This window comes from Natator depressus, chromosome 8, assembly GCF_965152275.1.
Source record: "Natator depressus isolate rNatDep1 chromosome 8, rNatDep2.hap1, whole genome shotgun sequence".
Taxonomy (NCBI): domain Eukaryota; kingdom Metazoa; phylum Chordata; order Testudines; family Cheloniidae; genus Natator; species Natator depressus.
Window position 1 is genome coordinate 53,688,575 of NC_134241.1, and position 22,921 is coordinate 53,711,495.

The 22,921-nt window shown below is 48.6% G+C and overlaps 1 protein-coding gene across 1 annotated transcript in view; it reads right to left on the minus strand.

Annotated features, from left to right (window-relative positions):
* The window catches only part of SHCBP1L (SHC binding and spindle associated 1 like), a 67,651-nt gene that overhangs the window by 11,788 nt on the left and 32,942 nt on the right, over positions 1-22,921 (minus strand). Inside the window, exon 7 of the mRNA XM_074961103.1 lies at positions 4,151-4,304. Within this exon, the coding sequence (XP_074817204.1) occupies positions 4,151-4,304 (154 nt within the window). The remainder of the gene's footprint in view (positions 1-4,150; positions 4,305-22,921) is intronic.

The window sequence follows — 22,921 nt, forward strand, 5'->3', positions numbered from 1 at the left end:
GGTTTGGTGGTCGACCCATGGAGTCCAAAAGGGCCACTGAGTCAGCCCCTGCCACTGCGGCAGCCAGGACATTATAGGCACCAGCTGCCCTTTGTCCTACCTTGGGCTGTTCCAGGAGCAGTACCGGCTCTGCCGGGATGTGAAGGAGTCCACCTCTGAGGAGAATTCTGAGCTGACCTGGGTGGTGCAGACCTAGATGGTGCCAGGGAATGGTGCCGCATCATAGGCTTGCCCCTATGATGGATGAGCGCTGGTGGCACTGTCTGTGCCGGAGCATGGGCCAGCAGGGCAGGAGACTGTGCCATAATGGCTATCAAGTCCCTTGCCACCTCAAAGGTGTCTGGCATGGAGGAAAGATCCAGTTCCTCCTCTAGCTCCTCCTGCACTGGGGAGTCCACCAGGACCAGACTCGACAGACCTCCCCAAGAGGCCAGAGTCAACAGCGCCAGCATAGACAGGCCCGAGGTTGGTCTGCTGTCTTAGTAGGGGAGTGCCCCCTGTCCGCGCTCTTCTTTTTGTGTGGCACTGAAGACTACGAGCAGTTCCTCGTATTGGAGCTGGTTCTCGGTGCCGGGAATGGTGGTGCTGAGGTTCCTTAGATGAGTCTTTTCTCGACGCCATAGACTCCCACACCGAGGCTGGCATGCTACACACCCAAGTGCCCCGGGTCCGACACTGCCTGGGCCAGCTGAGGGCGAAGGGCTGACTTCATCAAAAGGAGTTTCAGCTGAAAGTCCCTACTCCTTTTTGGTCCTGGGCTTAAAGCCCCTGCAAATTTTACTGTCGGAATGGTGTCCTTCTCCAAGGCACTTGAGACAGGAGTCATGTGGGTTTCCCTTGGGCATGGGCTTGAGGTAAGACCCGCATGGCTTGAAGCCCTGAGACCGAGGCATGCCTCGGTCCTGGAGATGGGATTGCGGGGGAGGGGGGTGTAACCCTCAATGTAAACTTAACTAACTATACTATTAACTAACTACAACTACGCAAACTTTTTACAGATAGAAGAGCGTCCACTAGGGAATCACTTGTGCAAGAGAGGAGCTGCTCCAATGACCATCGCTGCTGGTAAGGAACTGAAGAGGTAGCGGGTCAGCAGGGACCTATATACACCGCCATGAAGGCACCGCTCCAGGGGGCTCCACAGCCGATCTGACGGGTACCACTAGGAAAAAACTTCTGACGATCGTGCATGTGGCGCGCGCACACCTACTTGGAATTGACAAGCAATCACTCAAAGAATTTAAGTTATCCAAATTTGTTCCCTCTCCAGACCTCCTTGTTTGATTGCATGTGCCATGTTGCACTGAACCAGGGCCTATTAATGATACACATTTAATATGCTGGTCAAATGCCAAGTAAAAATAGCAAAACATTATTATGCTTTCCTCAGTCTTAGTTCTATAAGCCTGGTGCTCAAAACACAAAAGTTCTGAAGACATGGAGAAATAAGTATCCCTGTGGAGATAAATTCTGATAACTCTATTTGTTAATACAATACGCAGCTGCACTGCTCTCTGTTAACAATTGAATGTGACCCATGAAGCCGTAGCAGAAGAGATTTTTAGAATCCACCTCCATTCTAGAAAATGTATCCGGAGCTTGGTCTCTCACAAACGGTCAGCTTCTGCAATGTGTCCAAAGACATGAAACTTCCTTCTACCTATTCTGTGAAGTTCCACAATGGAGAGTCCTGAGGATTTAAAGAATATTCATCAGAGCTCCTATATGATCCACATTTGGAGTGTATTTTGCTTCCAACACCACGGGATATCTGCGAGCTCCTGGCACCAATGAATGACCTACATCAGCAGGTTCCTTAAGAGATCTGCCTCTATATCAAAAAGGTTCACGTCAGAGCTGATGTTATTGGCGTCAGAGACTTCAGTACTCATAGAAGTCATGGACCCTGATCTGTTTTGAACTGACATTATTGTGGAATTTATTCCTCATTTTCCTGGCTCTGAGTCTTGAAGAGGTCTACTCTATTTCTTCACAGGACAGCTGATTCAACATCAGAGTCAGGACTTGAGCTTTTAAAGCCTCTTTGATGAGGATGGCATAAAACCTCTGCTGCTTACTGGTGCAGACTTGAGATTTGATGGCCCTGTACACAGTGGAGCAGTTTGGGGAACAGGCTTATTGCAAGCAGAACAAACAGCAAATGCATGTGTCTGCCTCAAGGAACCAGGAGGGAAATAACATACACTGCTTAAATCCACCTTTCTTATCAGAATCCTTGGAAGTGTGAGCAGCTGGGATCAAAAAATCAGAGAATTCTAAGTCCAAAATAAAAATAGAATGTGCAAGGCAACAACCATTTTACCAAATGTAATAAGTTAAAGTTTGGAATGAAAACAACAGAAGCCAATCGTTCATTCAAAGCAAAGAGAGAAGGCCCTATATCTTCAGCTGATGGCATAAGTAAAGGAATTGAGAGGGCTGGGTCTGCATAGCCTTTTGCAGTCCATGCCGTGAACATTTGCTGCTATGAGAGGACACTGATGTAGCCTTAAAGAAACTAACTGATCTGCAGAAGGGTCCCAAAGTTCAGCCACAGATCTCAAGTAGAAATAGGCTGAGGCCACCTCAAAGAACCTTAACTTTATTTCTCTATTCTGAGTTTGTTACTGACCATAATGCTACATTAACATATTTTGCATTTAAAATTACTTCGTTCTATTTATACAGTAAAGCCTGTCTTAAGTAAATATCTAAGGGATCAGCAAAGATTTGTTGAAGGGATGTTTTGAAGTGGTCTAATATTGTTGCCTGTTAGTGATCTTTAGCAGAGAGTTCACTGTTTAGGTAGAATACATGATACTGTAGTATGTGTTTTATTCTCACAAGTTAGTGATGATTACATAATTCACAAGTGGTCATTACACTCATAAGTAGCACCTCAAAGACCTTGAAAGGGAAGGTGATGGAATTTGGTTATACTGTGGCATAAAACAGGCAAGCCCATTAAGGCAAAGTGCCTGATGTAATCGAGAACGTCTGATACACTAGAATCAAAAATCCAAACTAGGAATCCAGGACCAGGTATAAAGCAGCCAACATTAAGGGCACAGCTACACTAAGTTTACAGCAGCTGCACCTCTGTAAGCTCTCTAATGGAGGTGCTCTAAGCCAGGGGTCTCAAACTCAAATGACCACGAGGGCCACCTGACTCATACATTGGCCCGAGGGCTGCCCCGGCCCCGCCCCCACTCCACCCCTTCTGTGAGGCCCCGCCCCTTCTCTGCCCCCATTCCAACCCTTTCCCTGAAATACACAAAAATTCACGGCCCGTGACGTGTCCATGACTTTTACTGTAAATACCCCTGACTAAATCTTAAAGGGGCTGCTGATGGAGAGTGGTCATCCCAGGGGGTTGCTGCTGGCGGGGCTGGGGCCAGCTGCTGGGGGCTGCCGACAGTGGCTGCACTGGGGACCACTGCCAGGGGCCACCGGGGAAGCGGCTACTCCGGCCACCCGGGGACCGCTGCTAGCGATTGCACCAGCCGCCCGGGGACTGCTGCCACGGGACGCCTGGGAAAGCGACTACTCTGGCCGCCCGGGGACTGCTGCCACGGGACGCCTGGGAAAGCGACTACTCTGGCCGCCCGGGGACTGCTGCCACGGGACGCCTGGGAAAGCGACTGCTCTGGCCGCTCGGGGACTGTGGCCGGGGGCCACCAGCAGCAGCTGCGCTGGCCATCTGGGGAACGCTGCTCAAGCTGGCCCCAGGGCCACTCCAGCAGTGGCTGGATGCGGGGCTGCGCTGGTGTGGCTGTCCCCAGGGCCACCTGAGCAGCTGCTTTGGGGGGCCCTGGGGTCAGCCACACTGGCTCCCACAGAGGTTGTGGAAAGTCATGGAATCCGTGACTTCTGTGACAAACATGGAGCCCTAACAATGAATTCTTACTGAATGAATATATCACAAAATTCCTTATATACTAAATTCAGTTGCACAGTACTTTACACCAGGGGTGATTAGCACAACTTTTATTCTGTCTGATGTTTTCAGATTCAGTGTTACTAATCCCATTAGAATCCACAGTGAGTTCCTCCCTGCCCCCCTATTTACCTGTAGTAATTGCTGATCTGAAGGACTGCTTTATATAGTTAGAATTTGTAAAGTTAAAAGTAAATAGAATGCACTGCTGACCTTGAATAACAATATCCTCAGTTAACATGGAGAGGTTTGCAGCCTTATATTCTCCCGGGAAAATAACCACACTATCGCCACTGTAACAGCTATCCAAAGCCATGTTTAAATTATCATGTTGTTGAAGCACTGTGTCAACAGAAAAATCCTTAACCTGTACAGGAAAGAGGGAGCAGCAACTATCAAGTTAAGACAAAACACACACCATGAAACTTTTGAATTAACACCCAATCTTTTGAAATCTGCTACACTGTTGTTTCTTACATTGTCATTTACCTTTGCAGAGCTCATTTCAAACAGCAGGATTGCATGTTGGCTGTGGAGTCACACATTCCTGCCCATCCCAGGCCCCTGTGGAACATTCTCGAGCTTGCCTGGCTGCAGAGAGCAGCTTAAAGGGAGTGACAAAAATGAATCTGCTCCTTTCCTCCCAGCTGCCGTCTTTTCCATAGCTGAGCTTTTTCCTCTGTAAGACCCTGTCTGATCTCCAGCCCCGTCCTGCTCCGTCCCCCTTAACTTGGGGATTAGTTGCTCAAAACAGAGTAGCCTGTAAGTTTGGAGTCATTTGGCTAAACTGTGGCAGCTGATCCCCACCAGTAGCTCCCCTTCCATGTTCTGTTGCAAGGAGAAAATCTTCAGCCCATGTGGAGACCAAGGAAGAATGCGCCTGGTCCCAGGTACATGAGGGGAGACTCGCCATTGCTGCTCCCCCTTGGCCCAAAACTCTTCATTGGAGGTAGGAGGTGCTCAGAATGGAGTATTGGGAAGGGGAAACTCAACCCTCATGTGAAAGGTACCAGGTAGATGGTCTCTGACAGATTGAGAGGAGGGGGAAGAGATATTAGGGAGTGAATGTGATATGGTTCAGTGCCCAAGAGTGTGTATGATAAGGCAAGAAAAAGAGATGGATGCATATATGTCATAGGGTGGCTGGCCCTTTTAAGGGGAGTCAGGGCCAATCTACCTATGACAGGATTCTTTAAGGAAAGCAAGGCCATCTGGTAGCTAACTAGCTAACATATACCTGGGCCTGATAAAAGGCTCAGTTGGAGTGAAGTGCTCCCAAAGACTCTAGCACAGTGGTGGGCAGCCCGCGGGCCACATGCAGCCCACCAGGGTAATCCACTGGCAGGCTGTGAGACAGTTTGTTTACATTCATGGCTGCCCACAGCTCCCAGTGGCCACAGTTTGCCGTTCCCGGCCAATGGGAGCTGCGGGAAGTGGCAGCCAGCATGTCCCTGCGGCCCGCGCCACTTCCAGCAGCTCCCATTGGCTGGGAACGGCGAACTGTGGACACTGGAAGCTGCAAGTTGCCATGCAAATGTAAACACTGTCTGGCAACCTGCCAGCAGATTACCCTGACGGGCCGCATACAGTCCACAGGCTGCAGGTAGCCCACCACTGCTCTAGCAGGAGGATAATTATGGCCGGTTCACCTCCAAGCTGACGCGTGAAAGGAGTGACTAAAAAAGGGCCAGGTAGCCTGAAGCTTTATCCTGCTCCAAGAGGAGAGCTGTGGATGTACTCCTCATCTGAGAAGCATGAGTTTGTTTTGCATGATAACCCAGCTCTGGGATGGGTGCTAGGAACTCCTGAACTTGGAAGAGCATTAGCCCCAAGGCCAGAAGAGGGGTTGGAGTTGAGGGGCTTAATGAGATGCGGCTTTTTATACTCTGTAAAAGGAGTTGTTAAAACATCACAAAGAGCGTATCTTGTTCTCAGTTCCCAAGTCTGAGTAAATCATTGCATGACTTCAACAGAATAAGGGGGTGGCAGGACTGCAAGGCCACATCATGCCCCAAGTGGGCATGCTTAATGGCATCACACTGTTACAGTGTATTATTGGCATAAGAGAAGAAAAAGTAAATGATGAAGAGAGGAGGAGAGAAAGATAAGGTGAGGAAGTGCACAGGAAAAAAATTAAGGGGAGGGATTAGTAGAAGGAACAATTCATAATTAGGGCCCTATCAAATTCATGGTCCGTTTTGGTCCATTTCATGATGATAGGATTTTAAAAATTGCAAATTTAATGATTTCAGTGATTTAAATCTGAAATTTCACGGTGTTGTAATTGTAAGGGTCCTGACCCCAAAAAAGGAGTTGTGGAGTGGTTGCAAGTTTAATGTAGGGGTGGTTGCGGTATTGCTACCCTTATTTCTGCGCTGCTGCTGGTGGCGGTGCTGCCTTCAGAGTTGGGCAGCTGGAAAGCGGTGGCTGCTCTCTGGGAGCCCAGCTCTGAAGGCAGCACTGCTGCCAGTAGCAGTGCAGAAGTAAGGATAGCATGGTATGGTATTGCCGCCCTTACTTCTGGCCTGCTGAGCTGGGCCCCCAGTCAGCTCTGAAGACAGCAGTGTAGAAGTAAGAGTGGTATGGTATGGTATTACCATCCTTATTTTAAGGGGCTCACGGTATTGCCACCCTTACTACTGCGCTGCTGCTAGCAGGGCGCTGCCTTCAGAGCTGAGTGCCTAGCCAGCAGCTGCTGCTCTCCAGCCACACAACTCTGAAGGCAGTGCAGAAGTAAGAGTGGCAATACCGTGAGCCCCTTAAAATAACCTTGTGACTCCCCGGCACTCCCTTTTGGGTCAGGACCCCCAACTTGAGAGATGCTGGTCTCCCCCAGGAAATCTGTATAGTATAGGGTAAAAGCACATAGAAGACCAGATTTCACAGTTCATGGCCATGAATTTGGTTGGGTCCCATTCATAATACAAAAAAAAAAAAAGGAAAAACAAGATTAAAAGCAAAAGAAACAAAATCATGTGAAGGGAAAAGGTAGAGAGATGGAAGAACCTGCTCAAGACACGCCAGTTCTTCAAGTGCTTGTTCATGTCAATTCCCTCAGGTGTGTGCACATTGGCTGGAAGATTTTTCCCTTAGCAGCATTTGTCGGGTCCGCCTGGGCGCGCCCTGGAGTTGCACCCTCATGGCACCTAATATATAGCCCTGCTGACCCGCCACCCCTTCAGTTCCTTCTTACCACCAGTGACAGTGGCTGGAACTTCCCTTGGCTCTTGCTCAGCAAGCTTTCTTCGCTATTCTGTTATATATAGTTAGTTCTTAGTGTTGTTTCAGTTAATAGTTTAGTATAATATAGTGTTAGTTGGGGGTTTTCCACGCCCACTCCGGCCTCAGCGCTGTGGTATACCACGGTCCCTGGGTTTCAAGAACTGCGTGGCCTGTGCCAAGCGCATGCCAAAAAATGACCCATACTCGTCGTGTCTACGGTGCTTGGGGGAGACCCATCAGAAGATCGTTCTGCGAGTTCCGTCAGAGAACACTTAAGGAAAGGGAACAGTGGCTCCAAGGTGATCCTCATGGAGGCAGCCCTATGCCCACTCCGACCTGGGCTCGAGGGACCCGACCCCTGCAGCGGCGTCCTCAACGTGGAGTGCCCGAGCGTCGTCAGCAAGTTCAGTGCCGAGGAAGGACTCTTCCAGAGACGCTCAGCACCACCACGGGTCCTCACGGGGCCAGTCTGACAGTAGGCACCGCTCCCTCTCACCAGTGCCTCCAAAAAAGAAAAAGCCGGACGACCATTCTCCTCCGGCTAAGCCACAAGACGTGCGACCCCAGGCGGGCCACTCCTCGGCATCTCCTTCCAGGACCGTGTCGAGTCGAGTCCGGCCCCACCTCGATCACCGGTACCTACCCAGCAGCTGCAGCTCCCGTCCATTCTGGAAGCGTACCAGGCTGTTCAGGACGTCCTCCACCTGACAGCACCATTCTCGCTTGCCAGGGAGGAACCCCCAGCGCAGACAGAGCCACGTCCTCTGGTGCACTCTAAAGTGAAGCTGGTTATGATGTCTAGATGCTCCCCTTCGCGTCGACCCATTCCGACAGAGAACTTATTCACTCCCCAAGCTCTCGACGTTCGAGGCATCGAGGACTGGCTCCTCCATGGTCTTCAGTGTCTGAGACCTCAGAGTCAGAATCCGACTCCTATTGCTTGGGTAGGAGAAGAAGTCTTAGAGCGAGGTCGGGTAGAGACAGAAGAGAGCCTCAGGCGTGGCCTCCGCAGTGGCAGAATCCACCTCAGTGGCCCTTCTGAAGCCCCTGGACTTTTCACCAGGGCCAGGGAGGAACCCAGGATAGACGCTCAGCAACATCTTCCATGGCCTCCGCCACTCTCGTACCGTCTTCCACTGCGCATCTGCCCTCGGCGCCTCCAGCCCCATCGTGGACTCCGGCCCCATGCTGAGCTCCGACTTCGGCACCACCCTTCATGGCATCGATGCACCTGTCTCCCACACCTGCACCACTGTCGACGTCGACCTCGATGCAGGCACCTATGGCCCCGGTACTAATGTCGGCACCGAGCCCCCCGACACCAGCGGCTCCTGTGAGCGTGCCGACGCAGTTCCCTCCAGTGAGACTGATGCCCACGCCAATGCCTCTTCTGATGCTTATGGTCCCGGCACCACTTCCTCCAATGCTGCCCCGGGAGTCACGTGACCCCTTCTGGGCAGATGGAGGGAGCTTCCACTACCAACACACGCTTCCTCCTCCTCGTCGCCGGATGAAGCGTTGGCGGGGATGGCCATAGCTCCTGCGTTGGAGGACAACAGAGTTCTGCAGCAGTTGCTCCGTAGGGCTGCCCAGGGTCTGGGTATCAAGGCTGAGGAGGTGGTAGAGGCGGATCCCGTGGTGGACATCCTAGCACCCTCGCAACCTTCACGTGTAGCCTTGCCCCTCATAAAGACAGTTGTGGACACCTCTAAGACCCTGTAGCAGACGCCGGCATCTTTGCTACCTACTGCCAAACGCAATGAATGGCAGTATTTCGTGCCTTCCAGAGGGTTCAAGCATTTATACTCCCACCTGCCTCCGGACTCGCTGGTGGTTGATGCGGCTAACCAGTGGGAGAGACAGGGTTTCCAAGGTCCTTCCCCAAAGAATAGGGACGCTAAACTCCTTGACCTTGTGGGTACAAAGGTCTACTCGACTGATGGTTTGCAGCTCTGTATTGCTAACCAACAGGCCACTGTGAGCAGGTACTCTAAAAACACCTGTGCAGCAATGGTGAAGCTTACCCTACAAGGTCCAGCAAACCATTCAGGACCTCCATTCAAACGGCTCCACAGCCTAAAAGATTCCCGAACCACCCTCAGATCTTTGGGCTTACACACCCCCGCCACACAGCGGAGACACTTCCGCCAGCAACCTCCTCAAAGGTTCCAGCAGCAGAACTGCCAGGACAGCTCTTGGAGGAGGAACAGGAGCGGCAGGAGGAGGCAACACTCCTCCACTAATCAAGGCTCTGGACAGCCCAAACCACCCTCTGGCCCTAAACCGGCCTTCTGAAGATGCGATCGAGGATGGCATTCCAGACCAAAGACTGGATCTACCCCACCTTACCTTCTCCTCCTGACTATCCCCTTTCTACCGTGCCTGGTCACGTCGGATCGCTGGGTACTCTGCACAGTAGAGAGGGGATACTCCACCCAGTTCTGTGCCCTCCCACCCCCCTTCCCCGTCCCTCTTCAGGGACCCTTCTCATGAGCAACTTCTCATTCAGGAGGTGCAGTTGTTCCTAGTGCTAAGGGCGGTGGAGGAGGTTCCACTGGAACACAGGGACGATGGCTTCTATTCCCGCCATTTCTTAATATCGAAGGCCAAAGGCGGCTTCAGGCCTATCCTGGACCTGCACGACCTCAACAAGTTTGTGAGGAAACTCAGGTTCCGCATGGTCTCCCTGGCCTCCATCATCCCTTCACTGGATCCAGCAGACTGGTATGACGCCCTCGACTTGAAGGATGCGTATTTTCACATAATCACTCAAACCACAGAAAGTTCCTCAGGTTTGTGGTCAATGGTCCCCATTACCAATTTACTGTCCTCCTGTTCGGCCTGTCAGCAGCACCTCGAGTATTCACCAAGTGCATGGTAGTTGTCACCGCCTTTCTGTGAAGACATCAGGGACAGGTGTTTCCGTACCTCGACGACTGGCTGATCAAAGGCCGCTCCAGGGCACAGGTGGAAGCTCAGGTAACCTTTATTAGAGCCACCTTCGAGAATCTGGGCCTGCTCCTGAATGAAGCCAAATCGACTCTGACCCCAGTCCAGAGGATAGAATTCATAGGGGCAGTACTGGACTCAACTCAAGCCAGAACATGCCTCCCGCAGGCGAGATTTCAGGCCCTCAACAGCATGATCCAGGGACTCATGCAGTTCCCCACCACCACCGTGAGGAATTGCCTGAAGCTTCTCAGGCACATGGCAGCCTGTACGTACATGGTACGACATGCCAGACTTAGGCTTCAGCCGTGGTTTGCATCAGTGTACAGACCTCCTAGGGACAGCTCAGACAGGATCGTGACCCTTCCTCACTCTATCCTTGACTCGCTCCGGTGGTGGACGGATGTTCAGCAGGTGTTCTCGGGAGTTCCCTTTGCTGTTCCACAGCCATCCCTGGTGCTGGTGATTGACGTGTCACATTTGGGATGGGGAGCTCATCTGGGGGACCACAGGACTCAAGGCCTCTAGTCGCAAACAGATCTCCGCCTTCATATCAATGTCAGAGAGCTCAGAGCAATGAGCCTAACGTGTCAGTCATTCCGCCCATATTTAACAGGTCGATGTGTTATTGGTCATGATGGACAATACAACTGCAATGTTCTATATCAACAAACGGGGGGGGTGCACGCTCCTCTCCCCTGTGCCAGGAAGTGCTCAGGCTATGGGACTTTTGTGTAGAACATTCAGTCGACCTACAAGCATCATACCTTCCCGGGGTCCAGAACGAGCTGGCGGACCACCTCAGCAGGTCGTTCCACAGTGACGAATGGTCCCTTCGCCCAGACGTCACATGTTTGGGCTTCTAGAGGTGGGGTTGTCCCCTGATCGACCTCTTCGCGACGCAACAGGAAGTGTCAGCAGTTCTGCTCCCTCCAGAATCACAGTCCGGGTTCCACAGCAGACACGTTTCTCCTCCATTGGGGGGTGGCTCTTCTATATGCCTTCCCACTCATACCGCTCATCTACGCGGTCCTGCTCAAGATCCACAGAGACCGGGCTCGAGTTATTCTCGTATCACTGGCCTGGCCCTGTCAGCATCGGTACATGTCTCTCCTAGACATGTCTGTGGGAGCCCCGATTACCTTGCCACTCTTCCCGGACCTTCTCACACAGAATCTCGGGCGTCTCCAACACCCAAACCTGTAGTTGCTCCACCTCACAGCATGGAGGCTCCGTGACTGAATCCATTTGAGCTTTCCTGTTCAGAACAGGTCAGACAGGTCCTTCTCAGCAGTAGGAAACCCTCCACTAGGCCCACATACCTGGCCAAGTGGAAGATTTTTTCAATCTGGTCAGCACAGCGCAACTTGCCCCCAGCGCTAGCCTCAGTGCGCCATATTTTGGTCTATTTTCTACACTTGAAGCAGGAAAGTCTCTCCTTGTCTTCTATAAGAGTGCACCTGGCTGCCATATGGGGGTACAGGGCCATTCAATTTTTGCTAACCCCATGGTCAGCCACTTCCTGAAGGGCCTCGACAGGTTGTACCCCCACGTCCACCAACCGGTTCCTCCCTGGGACCTCAACTTGACCTCCTCTCTAGGCTCATTGGGCACCCCTTTGAGCCTTTATCAACATGCTCCCTGCTTTAACTTTCCTACAAGGTCGCATTCCTGGTGGCGATAACCTCAGCCCAGAGTGTGTCTCAGCTCAGGGCCCTAACGTCGGAGCCGCCCTACACCATATTTTTTAAGGACAAGGTTCAGCTCAGACTCCATCCGGCCTTCCTCCCAAAGGTTGTGTCGCAGTTCCACATCAACCAGGACATTTTTCTCCCAGTTTTCTACCCTAAGCCTCATTCGAGCAGCAGGGAGCAGAGGCACCACACTCTGGAAGTCCGCAAGGTGCTAGCTTTTTACATTGAGAGGACAAAACCATTCAGGAAGTCGGTACAGCTCTATGTGGCAGTAGCAGACAGGATGAAGGGTCAGCCAATTTTGGCACAGCGCATTTCATCATGGATTGTGGCCTGCATTACTGAGTGCTACAATCTAGCAGGGATTCCTGTGCCCCCGATAACGGTGTACTCCACAAGGGTGCAAGCTTCATCAACAGCGTTCCTAGCTCAAGTCCCCATCCAGGAAATCTGCAGGGTGGCAACGTGGTCATCCATACACATTTTCACCACGCACTATGCAACTACTAGGCAGGCCAAAGATGATGTGGCCTCTGGTAGAGCAGGATTCCAATCAGTGGACAGGTCTGACCCCACCTCCTAGATTTGTCTTGGGAGTCACCTGATTGGAATCAACATGAACAAGCACTCAAAGAAGAAAAAACAATTACTCACCTTTCATAACTGTTCTTTGAGATGTGTTGTTCATGTCCATTCCAATACCCACCCTCCTTCCCCTCTAGCCGGCAAGAAGGAACTGAAGGGGTGGCGGGTCGGCAGGGTTTTATATATTAGGAGCCATGAGGGCGCGACTCCACGGGGCGCCCAGGCCGACCCGACGGAGACTATTAAGGGAAAAATCTTCCAGCCAACATGCACGTGCGTGTGCACACACCTGATTGGAATGGACATGAACAACACATCTCGAAGAACAACAGTTACGAAAGGTGAGTAACAGTTTTTTATTCAAATTAATGTGGCAGTTTAATGCTGAAGTGTTATAACAAATAACCCCGACAAAAACACTTTAAAAAATGAAGAGATGTAGTGAACTGAGGGAGGAGGGTTACAGGCACATGCATTGAAACTTGTTTAGGGCAGCTAATTGACTATGGTCACCTGCCAGCACCGCCCATCCTTTAGCATTACTAGTTTGGCCACAAGTAGTGCTATTTCATTTGTTCTTTCCCATTACTGTACATTCGTTAAGGCCAGAGACTGCACTTTCTAATGTTTGTACAGTACCAAGCACAATGGGGTCTCCGTTTAAATAATTTGGTCACTAAATACTAATTTTCCATTTAACTCCTGTTTTTGGCATTGGTAGAACACTGCCCAATTCAACAATTTTCAGACGTGAATCCAGTTTGTGGTTCCTGACCTAAATGCCATACATCATTCTTATAATAATGCTAATAAAACAGTACATCAGCTGAGATCGGCCTCGTTGGGATTGAAAAATCAGATGACATTTAATCTTTTTAGAATGAGATGGATTAGGACAGAATGATGTCTCAATTCAGATAAGAAAAAGTCACTTCAGGAAGAAGAGAGGTCCATGATGCCACTAGGTCCATGTAGAATATTATTAATACAAAGCAGATGTGGCAGCCACAGGTCTTGAATCCTCCAGGGTGAAGATTAATTTTCAGATGGAGATGGGAAACTTGAAAGGAGGTAGAAGCTTCCCCAGTTTTAGTAAATCTAGAAAATGTGACAGGTTTCAGAGTAACAGCCGTGTTAGTCTGTATTCGCAAAAAGAAAAGGAGTACTTGTGGCACCTTAGAGACTAACCAATTTATTTGAGCACGAAAGCTTATGCTCAAATAAATTGGTTAGTCTCTAAGGTGCCACAAGTACTCCTTTTCTTTTTAGAAAATGTGAGGATGTGAAGCTCCGCTTTCCCAGAAGAATCTCAGAGGGCTCCCAATTAGTACATGCACCTATGAGGTACTGATTTCAGACCCCTGATGACTACATCAAAAAGAAATTGAAGGCAAATCTTGAATTAACATACCAGATTCTAAAGGCATGCCATATACAGTAATAGACTGACTACGGAATCCTTCCTAGACTGGAGAAGACATCAGCCATGTAATAAAACCTATGAAGATTCATCCTTCGAAGTTCTAAACTGTCAGCCTGAACTTGCCTGAATCCTGACAGCAAGTTGGGAAAGTGTGCACTCAAGGGTGTGACCTGCTGATTGAAAACAACTGTTACCTTACAGTAACTGGTTCTTTAAGATGAGTTGTTCACATGGATGATGCTTTTGGTACGTATGTGCACTATGTCTCTGAGATCAGATTTTTTGCTAAGCAGTATCCATTAGAAGCACACCTGCACACTAGATGTCCTCATGACACCCTTCCCCCTCCCTCCCCCCGCAATGGCAGGGCAAAAAGGACAAAGTGGCCCAACTATCCCTCAGTTCCTTCGCCAATAGAGAATCACAGAGGACAGCTCCATAATAGCAGGGAAGAAGGTGGGCCATGGAATCTATTTAATCTGTTTAGACTACACAGTTTTTCTTCAAGCGATTGTCCACATGGATTCCACCCTTGGAGACTAACAAGCAGCTGTCTGATTGTTTGGTGGTGGGTACTAGGAGTCCTACTTAAACAAAGACTGAAGGACAGCCCTACCAAAGTGAGGATTTGATCTGGAAGCCTTTACCAAAGAGTAATATACTGAGCTCCACATAGCTGCTCTACAGATTTCAGGCATAAGAACGTTCTTCAAACAGGTGGCCTGAACTCTAGTGGAATGAGCTCTAAATGTGACTAGATGGATCAAACCTGACTAATTCAGAACATGTTCTTATACAGCTGAAGACCGATTCTGATAGTCTCCAAGAGGATATTGCCTGACACTTCACTCTCTGCAAAGGCCTTAAACAGTCTCGGTGAGTTCTTGAATGATTTTGTCCTGACAATGTAAAAGAACAATGACCTTACTACATCAAATATGTGAAGTTTAATATCCCCCCAAGGTTGCATGCAGCTTGCGGAAGAGTACTGGGAGATGAATAAACTGGTTCACATAAAATTCTAAAACCACTCTAGGCAGGAACTTGGGATGAGGCATGAGAGTGACTCTATCCTTATGAAGCACTGTATAAGGGGACAAGTCATGAAAGCCTGAATCTTCCCTGTCCTTTGAGCTGATGTAATGAGTACTAAAAAGGCAGTCTTCACAAATAAGAGGTAAAGGAAGCAAGATGAGGGCTCAAGAGGGAGAACCCATCAACCCTATTAATATTATACTCAGGTCCCAAGAAGGACCGGACTCCATAACTGGGGGGAAAACCATGAAGGTACCCCTAAAGGAGCCTTACCATGTGTGTGTGGGGGGAGGGGGGAACAGTATGGCCCTGTACAGAAGGGTGATGTGCATATATTGCTGCTAAATGGACCCCTATGGACATGACAGTCTGGACTGCTTCAGAGTTAGTACATACAACAAATGACTAAAAGTCTAAAAAACACAACCTATGAGGGAAAATTGAAAAAATTGGGTTTGTTTAGTCCGGAGAAGAGAAGACTGAGAGGGGACATAACAGTTTTCAAGGACATAAAATGCTGTTACAAGGAGGAGGGAGAAAAATTGTTCTTAACCGCTGGACAAGAAGCAATGGGCTTAAATTGCAGCAAGGGCAGTTTAGGTTGGACATTAGGAAAAACTTTCTGTCAGAGTGGTTAAGCAGTGGAATAAATTGCCTAGGGAGGTTGTGGAATCTCCATCATTGGGGATTTTTAAGAGCAGGTTGGACAAACACCTGTTAGGGCTGGTCTAGATAATACTTAGTCCTGTCTTGAGTGCAGGGGACTGAACTAGATGACCTCTCGAGGTCTCTTCCAGTTCTATGATTCTGTAGTCCAATATTGCTGAAATGGGTGTAAAGAGAGACAGATTGTGCTACAATGCCTGAAGAGAAAACTTCTACTTATAAAGCTAAGTCAGTCTAGTTGAGAGTTTCCTGCTTTGGAGCAGCATGTTCTGTAAGTTGAACAGTTTTTTTCATTGGACATCATCCAGCTAACATCCAGGCTATCAAATGCAACAAAGCTGGGTCCTGGACCCCAGTGCGGGATCTGACTGTTCTGTGAGACCATGTCAGTCAAAGCAGGTAAGATGGATCAGGGACTTTACTGAGAAATTCATCACAGCCCAATACAAGAATTGCCAGACCCAGAATGGGCCAGGCTATATCAGTCATCAGTCCTGCATCTTGCCTCAGTTTCCTCAGAACCCTCAGTATCGTCCGAATCAGCAGAAAAGCATACATCAGTGCTGGTGTCTAGGGGATACTATATTACATACATTCTAATACCATAGTATCCAAGCACCTTCCAGTAGTGCATTAAATGACATGACTAACATCTGTTGCATGTTTGTTCTCTTCCCCTCTCCTCGGGAGAGAAGTGTGTGCAGTGCACTGTATTGTTAGGGTTTTTTGTTTTGTTTTTTTATATATATACACACACACGGTGGTCTGTATTTCTGTTAGAGAAGGGCAAGGTCAAAGAAATGCACCTTGCATTTGGAGCAGAACATGATGAGGTCTGTGATACATCTGTCAGAGAGTCTGGGCTATGACCACCTCTGGAACTAAATGTCTGACGCTTGTTCTGGTCCATAGTAAACAGGTCTATTCCTGGGAATCCCGACTTGTGAAAGATGTTCTTTAGGACTGAATCTTTGACAAACCACTCATGGTTGTCTGAAAAGTACCTGCTTGGTTGGTCTACAAAGGTATTCCAAAGGCCAAGAAGATGTAGAGCCACTAGTGTGATTTGATTCAGAAAGCACCAACTTCAAAGCTGCCTAGTTTCTTGGTGAAACAGATGAGCTTGTCCCCCTTTGGTCTGTAGGCATAATGACTAACTGTGGTGTTGTCTATCGGCACTTGGTCATAGATTCCTGGAGTAATAGTGCAAATGCCTTTCATACCAGACAAAGTGGGTGAGGTTATATCTTTTATTGGATCAACTTCTGTTGCTGAGAAAGACAAGCTTTCGAGCTCTACACAGAGCTCTACTTCAGGTCTGGAAAACGTACTCTGAGTGTCACAGCTAAATACAAAGTGGAACAGATTGTTTAGCGTAAGTAGTTCATACATATTTCAAGGGACCATTCAAGGTGAACAACCCTGCAGTGATGGGGGGAAAGGAAAGGCGGGAGGGAAAGTCAGCAGGGGGGATAATAAGCTGTAGCTCACGAAAGCTTATGCTCAAATAAATTTTAGTCTCTAAGGTGCCACAAGTCCTCCTTTTCTTTTTGTGGATACAGACTAACACGGCTGCTACTCTGAAACCATAAATCCAGTGTGTCTACTCAATCCATGATTTTTAGTGCCTTGCAAAGTTATAAATTTAAGCTCCCAAGCTCATCTTTTGAAAGTGTTGTGCGGGTTTCCTTTGAGGATGAGGACTGATAGGTCAGATATAGAGTGATCATTTTGTGCAAAGCATTTAAACCACAGGTGATGTGGTGTTTTGTCTTTTTATCATTTTCCTGTGTACGTTCATTTGAGAGCATAGTGATTGTCTGACTTCACCCACATATTTGTTGTTGGGACATTTAGTGCATTGGATGAGGTACACCGCATGTTGTGATGAGCATGTGTAGGACCCATGGATCTTGAAAGGTGTGGGAGGCGTTGATCACGGTAGCAGTGGAGATATGTCTGCAGGTTTTGCATCTGTTGTGACAGGGTCTGGTGCCACTTTGAACTGGTATGTTCTAGTCCATGGGGAGTTCACTTCTGATGATGAGCTTAGAGAGGTTGGGGGGGTTGTTTGAAGGACAGAAGAGGACTTTTAGGAAAGATATCTTTCAGGATGGGGTCCCCATCGCATATGGATTGTGGTTGTTTTGATGGTACCTCTGTGTGGGTTCCAGTGTTGGGTGTTAGGTGACAATTACAGGTGTGTGGTTTGAGGAGGGTTTATTTCTGTATTGAAGCACATTCTCTCAGGGTATTTGGGTGCCTGTTTCATGAAGTGATCTACTTCTCTGGTGGAGTGTTCTTGTTTGGAGAAGGCAGTACTGAGTGAATTGAGGTCTATACCCGGACTCTCGGAGCATATTCTGTGGTATCCGAGTGCCTGGCTGCAGATAACAGATTTCTTGGTGTGTTTGGGGTGGTTACTGGATCTATGAAGCGAGGTATGGTGATCCGTGGGTTTCTCATATATTAGTTGACTGTAGGGTTCCATTGTTGAAGCTAATCGAGGTGCCCAGGAAGTTGATGCTAGTGTGGGAGTGTTTCAGAGAGAGTTTAAGGGATGGGTGGTAGTCTTTGAAGTTGTGGTGGAAATCTATGAGGGAGTTTAAGTTGTTGTCCAGATGATGAAAATATTGATGTATCTCAGGTATATCATTAGTTTTTGGTGCATGCATGCCAGACAGAAGCCTTTGAGCTTTAGGATGTTTATGTAGAGACAAGCTTCTTGAGAGGGCCATAGGTCCCAAGTTTAAAGGTGCTCTAGGAGACCTCCCTAAGTGGAGGAGTCTGGTCAACAGTCTTCGAATGTAGAAGAGCAAAAGGAAAGGTTACTCACCTTGTGCAGTAACTGGAGTTCTTTGAGATGTGTGTCCCTGTGGGTGCTCCACTTTAGGTGGTGGTGTGTCCCGGCACAGTTGATCGGAGATTTATGGTCTCGCACGTGCGCAGTTTGTGTTTCACGGTGCCGTTGCTGCCACATGTGGCGCACGTATGACCCGAGCCCTCCAGTTCTGTCTCTACTGCAGTCTTAACTGCAAACTCCGAAGTACAGGGGAGGTGGGTGGGTAGTGAAGCACCCACAGGGACACACCTCGAATAACTACAGTTACTGCACAAGGTAAGTAACCTTTCCTCCTTCTTCAAGTACTGTCCCTGTGGGTGTTCCATTTTAGGCGACTGTAGAGCAGTGCTCTTCTAAGGGCTGTGGGGACTTCAGGTTTGTTCGAGTCATTGAGGAAAGTACCGTGAGGCCCATTATGGCATCAGCCCTGGAGTCCTGTGTGACTGCATAGTGCTTTGCGAATGTGTGGATGGAGGCCCAAGTGGCCGCCTTACAGATCTCTAGTATTGGAACGTTATTAAGGAACGCTACTCAGGTTAAAATGGACCTAGTAGAATGTGCTCTAATGTGCTCCGGTGGTTCTGTATTCCGGATATGGTAGTATGTTTGAATACATGTGGAAATCCATTTGGATAATCTCTGAGTGAATATAAAGTCTCCTTTCAAGCGCTCGGTAATAAAGATGAAAAGTCTAGGGGATTTGCTGAAAGGTTTGGTTCTTTCAAGGTAGAACGCTAGCACCCTTCTAATGTCTAGAGCATGTAAAGCAGCTTCTGTTGGAGTACCATGAGGCTTAGAGTACCAGGTTGGTAGGTGAATAGATTGGTTCATGTGAAATGCTGAAGTTACTTTCCGTAAGAATTATGGGTATGAGCGTAGCGTGACCTTGTCCTTGAAGAATGTTGTGTATGGAGGATCTGCCATGAGCGCCCCAATCTCGCTTATCCTTCTGGCCGAGGTAATGGTGACTCAGAAGGCTACTTTCATCAATAAGTGTAGTAATGAGCAGGTGGCTAATGATTCGAATGGTGGTCTGGTGAGGCATTTCAGTACCAGGTTGAGGTCCCATGTTGGTGTAGGTCATTGAACGTCTGGGTAAACATTTATGAAACCCTTGAAGAAGCGTTTTGTAGTTGGGTGTATGAATGTCAAAGTTCGATGTCTCGGTGGAATGTTGAAATGGCCACAAGATGGACTCTGATGGAGCTCATTGTTAAGCCAGTGCTTTTCAGCTCCAATAGGTATTCTAAGATGAATGGTAGTGGTGCTGAATCGCTTGTCAAGTGTCTTCCTTGACACCAGGCGGAGAACATCTTCCATTTTTGAAGGTAGATATTTCTTGTAGTCAGTTTCCTGCTGTTTAATAACACGTGTTTAACTTGTTCTGAGCAGGTTATGTTGTCATGGTGGAACCATTCAGGAGCCATGCCTGTAGGTGGAGTATCTCCAGGTTCGGGTGGAGAGTGCAACCATTGTGTTGAGTCAGCAGATCCAGCCGGCGAGGGAGAGCTCGCAGGGTGCATATTGCCATGCGTAACAGGTAAGGAAGGATACCATGCCTGTCTGGGCCATGTCAGGAATATAAGGATAACCTTGGCCCTGTCTGCTTATATCTTGTTTATCATGTGTGATATCACTGGTATCTGTGAAAACGCATACGTGAGTTGTGCCTCCCATTTGATGAGGAAGGCGTCCCCTAATGACCATAGTCCCAGTCCCGCTCTTGAGCAGAACATCGCACATTTGCGATTTGTCAGGGATGTGAACAGATAGATAGTGGGAGAGCCCCACCATTTGAAGATTGAACTCAGGACCTCTCCATTCATCTCCCATTTGTGATCCTGAGAGAAGTACCTGCTGAGCATGTCTGTTGTTGCATTCCAACAGCCTGGAAAGTAACATGCTGAGATGTTTATGTTGTGTTGTATGCACCGATTCCAAAGTCTCATGGCTTCTGTGCATGGATAATGTGAGTGAGCTCCTCCTTGCTTGTTGATGTAGAACATGTCTGCAGGCGTTGCGGACTGCTCATAGCTCTTGCAAATTGATGTACAGTTAAGTCTCTCCCAGAGACCATTTGCCCTGTATTGTGTGTTGACACATGTGAGCACCCCAGCATATCATGTGGCATCTGTGGTGATCGGGTTCCTGTTGGAAAGACATTCCGATACAGACATTTGGTGGATTTGTTCCCCATAATGAGTTCAGGACATTTCGTGGAACTTTGAGCCGTTCATGTAGGTTGTTTTTGCTTGGTATGTATACCATGCGTAACCAACCTTGTAGGCATTGCATATGTAGTCTTGCATGTCATAGCGCGAACGTCATGGCCTCCATGTGTCCTAGTAATTGTAGGACAGTGCGAGCCCGAACTTGAGGACTGACTTGTACCTCTGAGATGAGGCTCCTGAATCTGGTAAGGGGTAATAACACCTTGGCTTTTATGGCACTGAGCTGTGCCCCAATAAAGTCTAGTTGTTGTACCAGGTTTATGGTTGATTTCCATTCGTTTATTTGTAGAACGAGCTCCCGGAATAGTGTGATAGTGGACTGGACTGCGTCCATTGTCTCGTAGAGTTGGGCCTTTGATAAAGCAATCATCCAGGCATGGGAAAATCATTATTCCCTGTTTGCGTAGACGTGCCACTACCACCACTAGAGTTTTGGAGAAGACTCTTGGTGCCATGGATAGGCCGAATGGTAGTACTCTGTATTGCAAGTGTTCTCATCCTGCCGTGAATTGTAGAAATTTCCTGTGAGCAGGATGAATGGTGATATGGAAATAAGCATCTTGGAGATCAAGGGTTGAAAACCAGTCCCCCCGTTGCAGCGCTGGAAGTATCATACCCAATGTGACCATCTTGAACTTTTGGGATCCGACAAACTTGTTGAGCTTCCGCAGATCCAGGATTGGTCTCCGTTCCCCGCTCTTCTTCTGGATCAGGAAGTAATGGGAGTAGAATCCCTTCCCTCTGAATTGTAGTGGTACTTGTCCCACGGCACCTAGTTGTAGAAGATGACTGATTTCTTGTCATAGTAAGTGTTCGTGAGAAGGGTCCCTGAAGGGGGTAGGGAAGGTGGGCGGGACGTAAAGGGGATAATGTATCCCGACTTGATAACTTCTAGCACCCATTGGTCTGATGTTATGGTGGCCCAGATGTGGTAAAAGGGCCGGAGTCAATGGCCAAAAATTGGGGATGGGTCAGGCGTGAACGCTGTTTCAGGAGGGAGGTTGTTCAAACTCTCGACTAACTTTTCAAAATTGCAGTTTTGGAGGTGCTGACTGAGAAGTCGGCACCTGAGACTCAGGTGTTCACCGATGTTGTGATCGTTGACACTGGCATTGGTTATCGTATGGTCACTGTTGTTGCCTGTTGTTTAAGGAGTCTCTAGGTCTCTGATATGGTTGGTATCTCCTTCTCTTTGCAGTGGGGTGTAAACCCCCAAAGTGCGGCCCATGGCCCAAGAGTCCTTCACTGAAAGAAGGACCTTGTCCGTCTTCTGAGAGAAGAGTTATTCCTGGTCAAAAGGTAAGTCCTCTACTTTTGTCTGGAGTTCTTTTGCTATTCCCGAGGCCTAACACCATGAGGCTCAGTGCTGTGGCCGTTGTTCAGGCTGCCATGTCTGCTGTGTCCAATGCCACCTGAAGGGCTGTTCTGGATATGAGCTGGCCCTCAGTGACAACGGCCTGGAATTGTGTCTGTTTTTCCTCTGGGAGCTCAGATATGAACTGGGCAAGTTTCCCATAGTTGTTGTAGTCGTATTTGGCCAATAGTGCTGAATAACTGGCCATTTGAAACTGAAGGGTGCAGGAGGAATATACTTTGTGTCCGAACAAGTCAAGTCGTTTGTGTTCTGTCATGGGGTGTAATCTTGAATTGTGGCTGTTTGTTATGGTGATTTACTGCCTTGACAACTAGGGAGTTGGGAGGCGGGTGCGCAAATAGAAAGTCTGTCCCCTTGAATGGTACGTAATATTTTCTATCCACTCTTTTGTAGGTGGGCGGAATAGAAGCAGGTGTCTGCCAGACTGTCTCCACAGGATCCAAGATGGGCTCGTTGATGGGAAGGGCAATTTTGGAAGTAGATGCGGGTTGCAGTATTTGTACCAGCTTGTGCTGGTTTGTCTTTACCTCCTCTAGTGGGATGTCTTGGCTTTGCGCGACTCTCTTGAACAGCTCTTGAAACTGTTTAAAGTCATCTGCCGAGGCTGGCAGTCGGGGCATAATCGCCTCATATGGGGAGGAAGATGGATTTTATACAGATGGTGATGTGTCATGGTCTGTGCCCGTTTCTGTGTCCTCTTTCCCTTCATTTGTCTCCAAGCGTTGTGGTATGGGAGACGCTGGGTTAGAGCACAGTTAGCGTCTCTGCACTGTGGACAGTCCAAAATGCTGACCCCTTTTTGAGCTCCATGGTTCCGAATGAGCCCATTGCATTGGGAAAGCCATAGGAGGGTCATCTGGTGTCTTGGACCCATGTGGCTCCACGTTGGTCGGTGGGGCTTAGGTGAGGAGCGACGTGGAGATGGGGGGTACTGTCCCTGCATCTCCTCATCACCATCACTG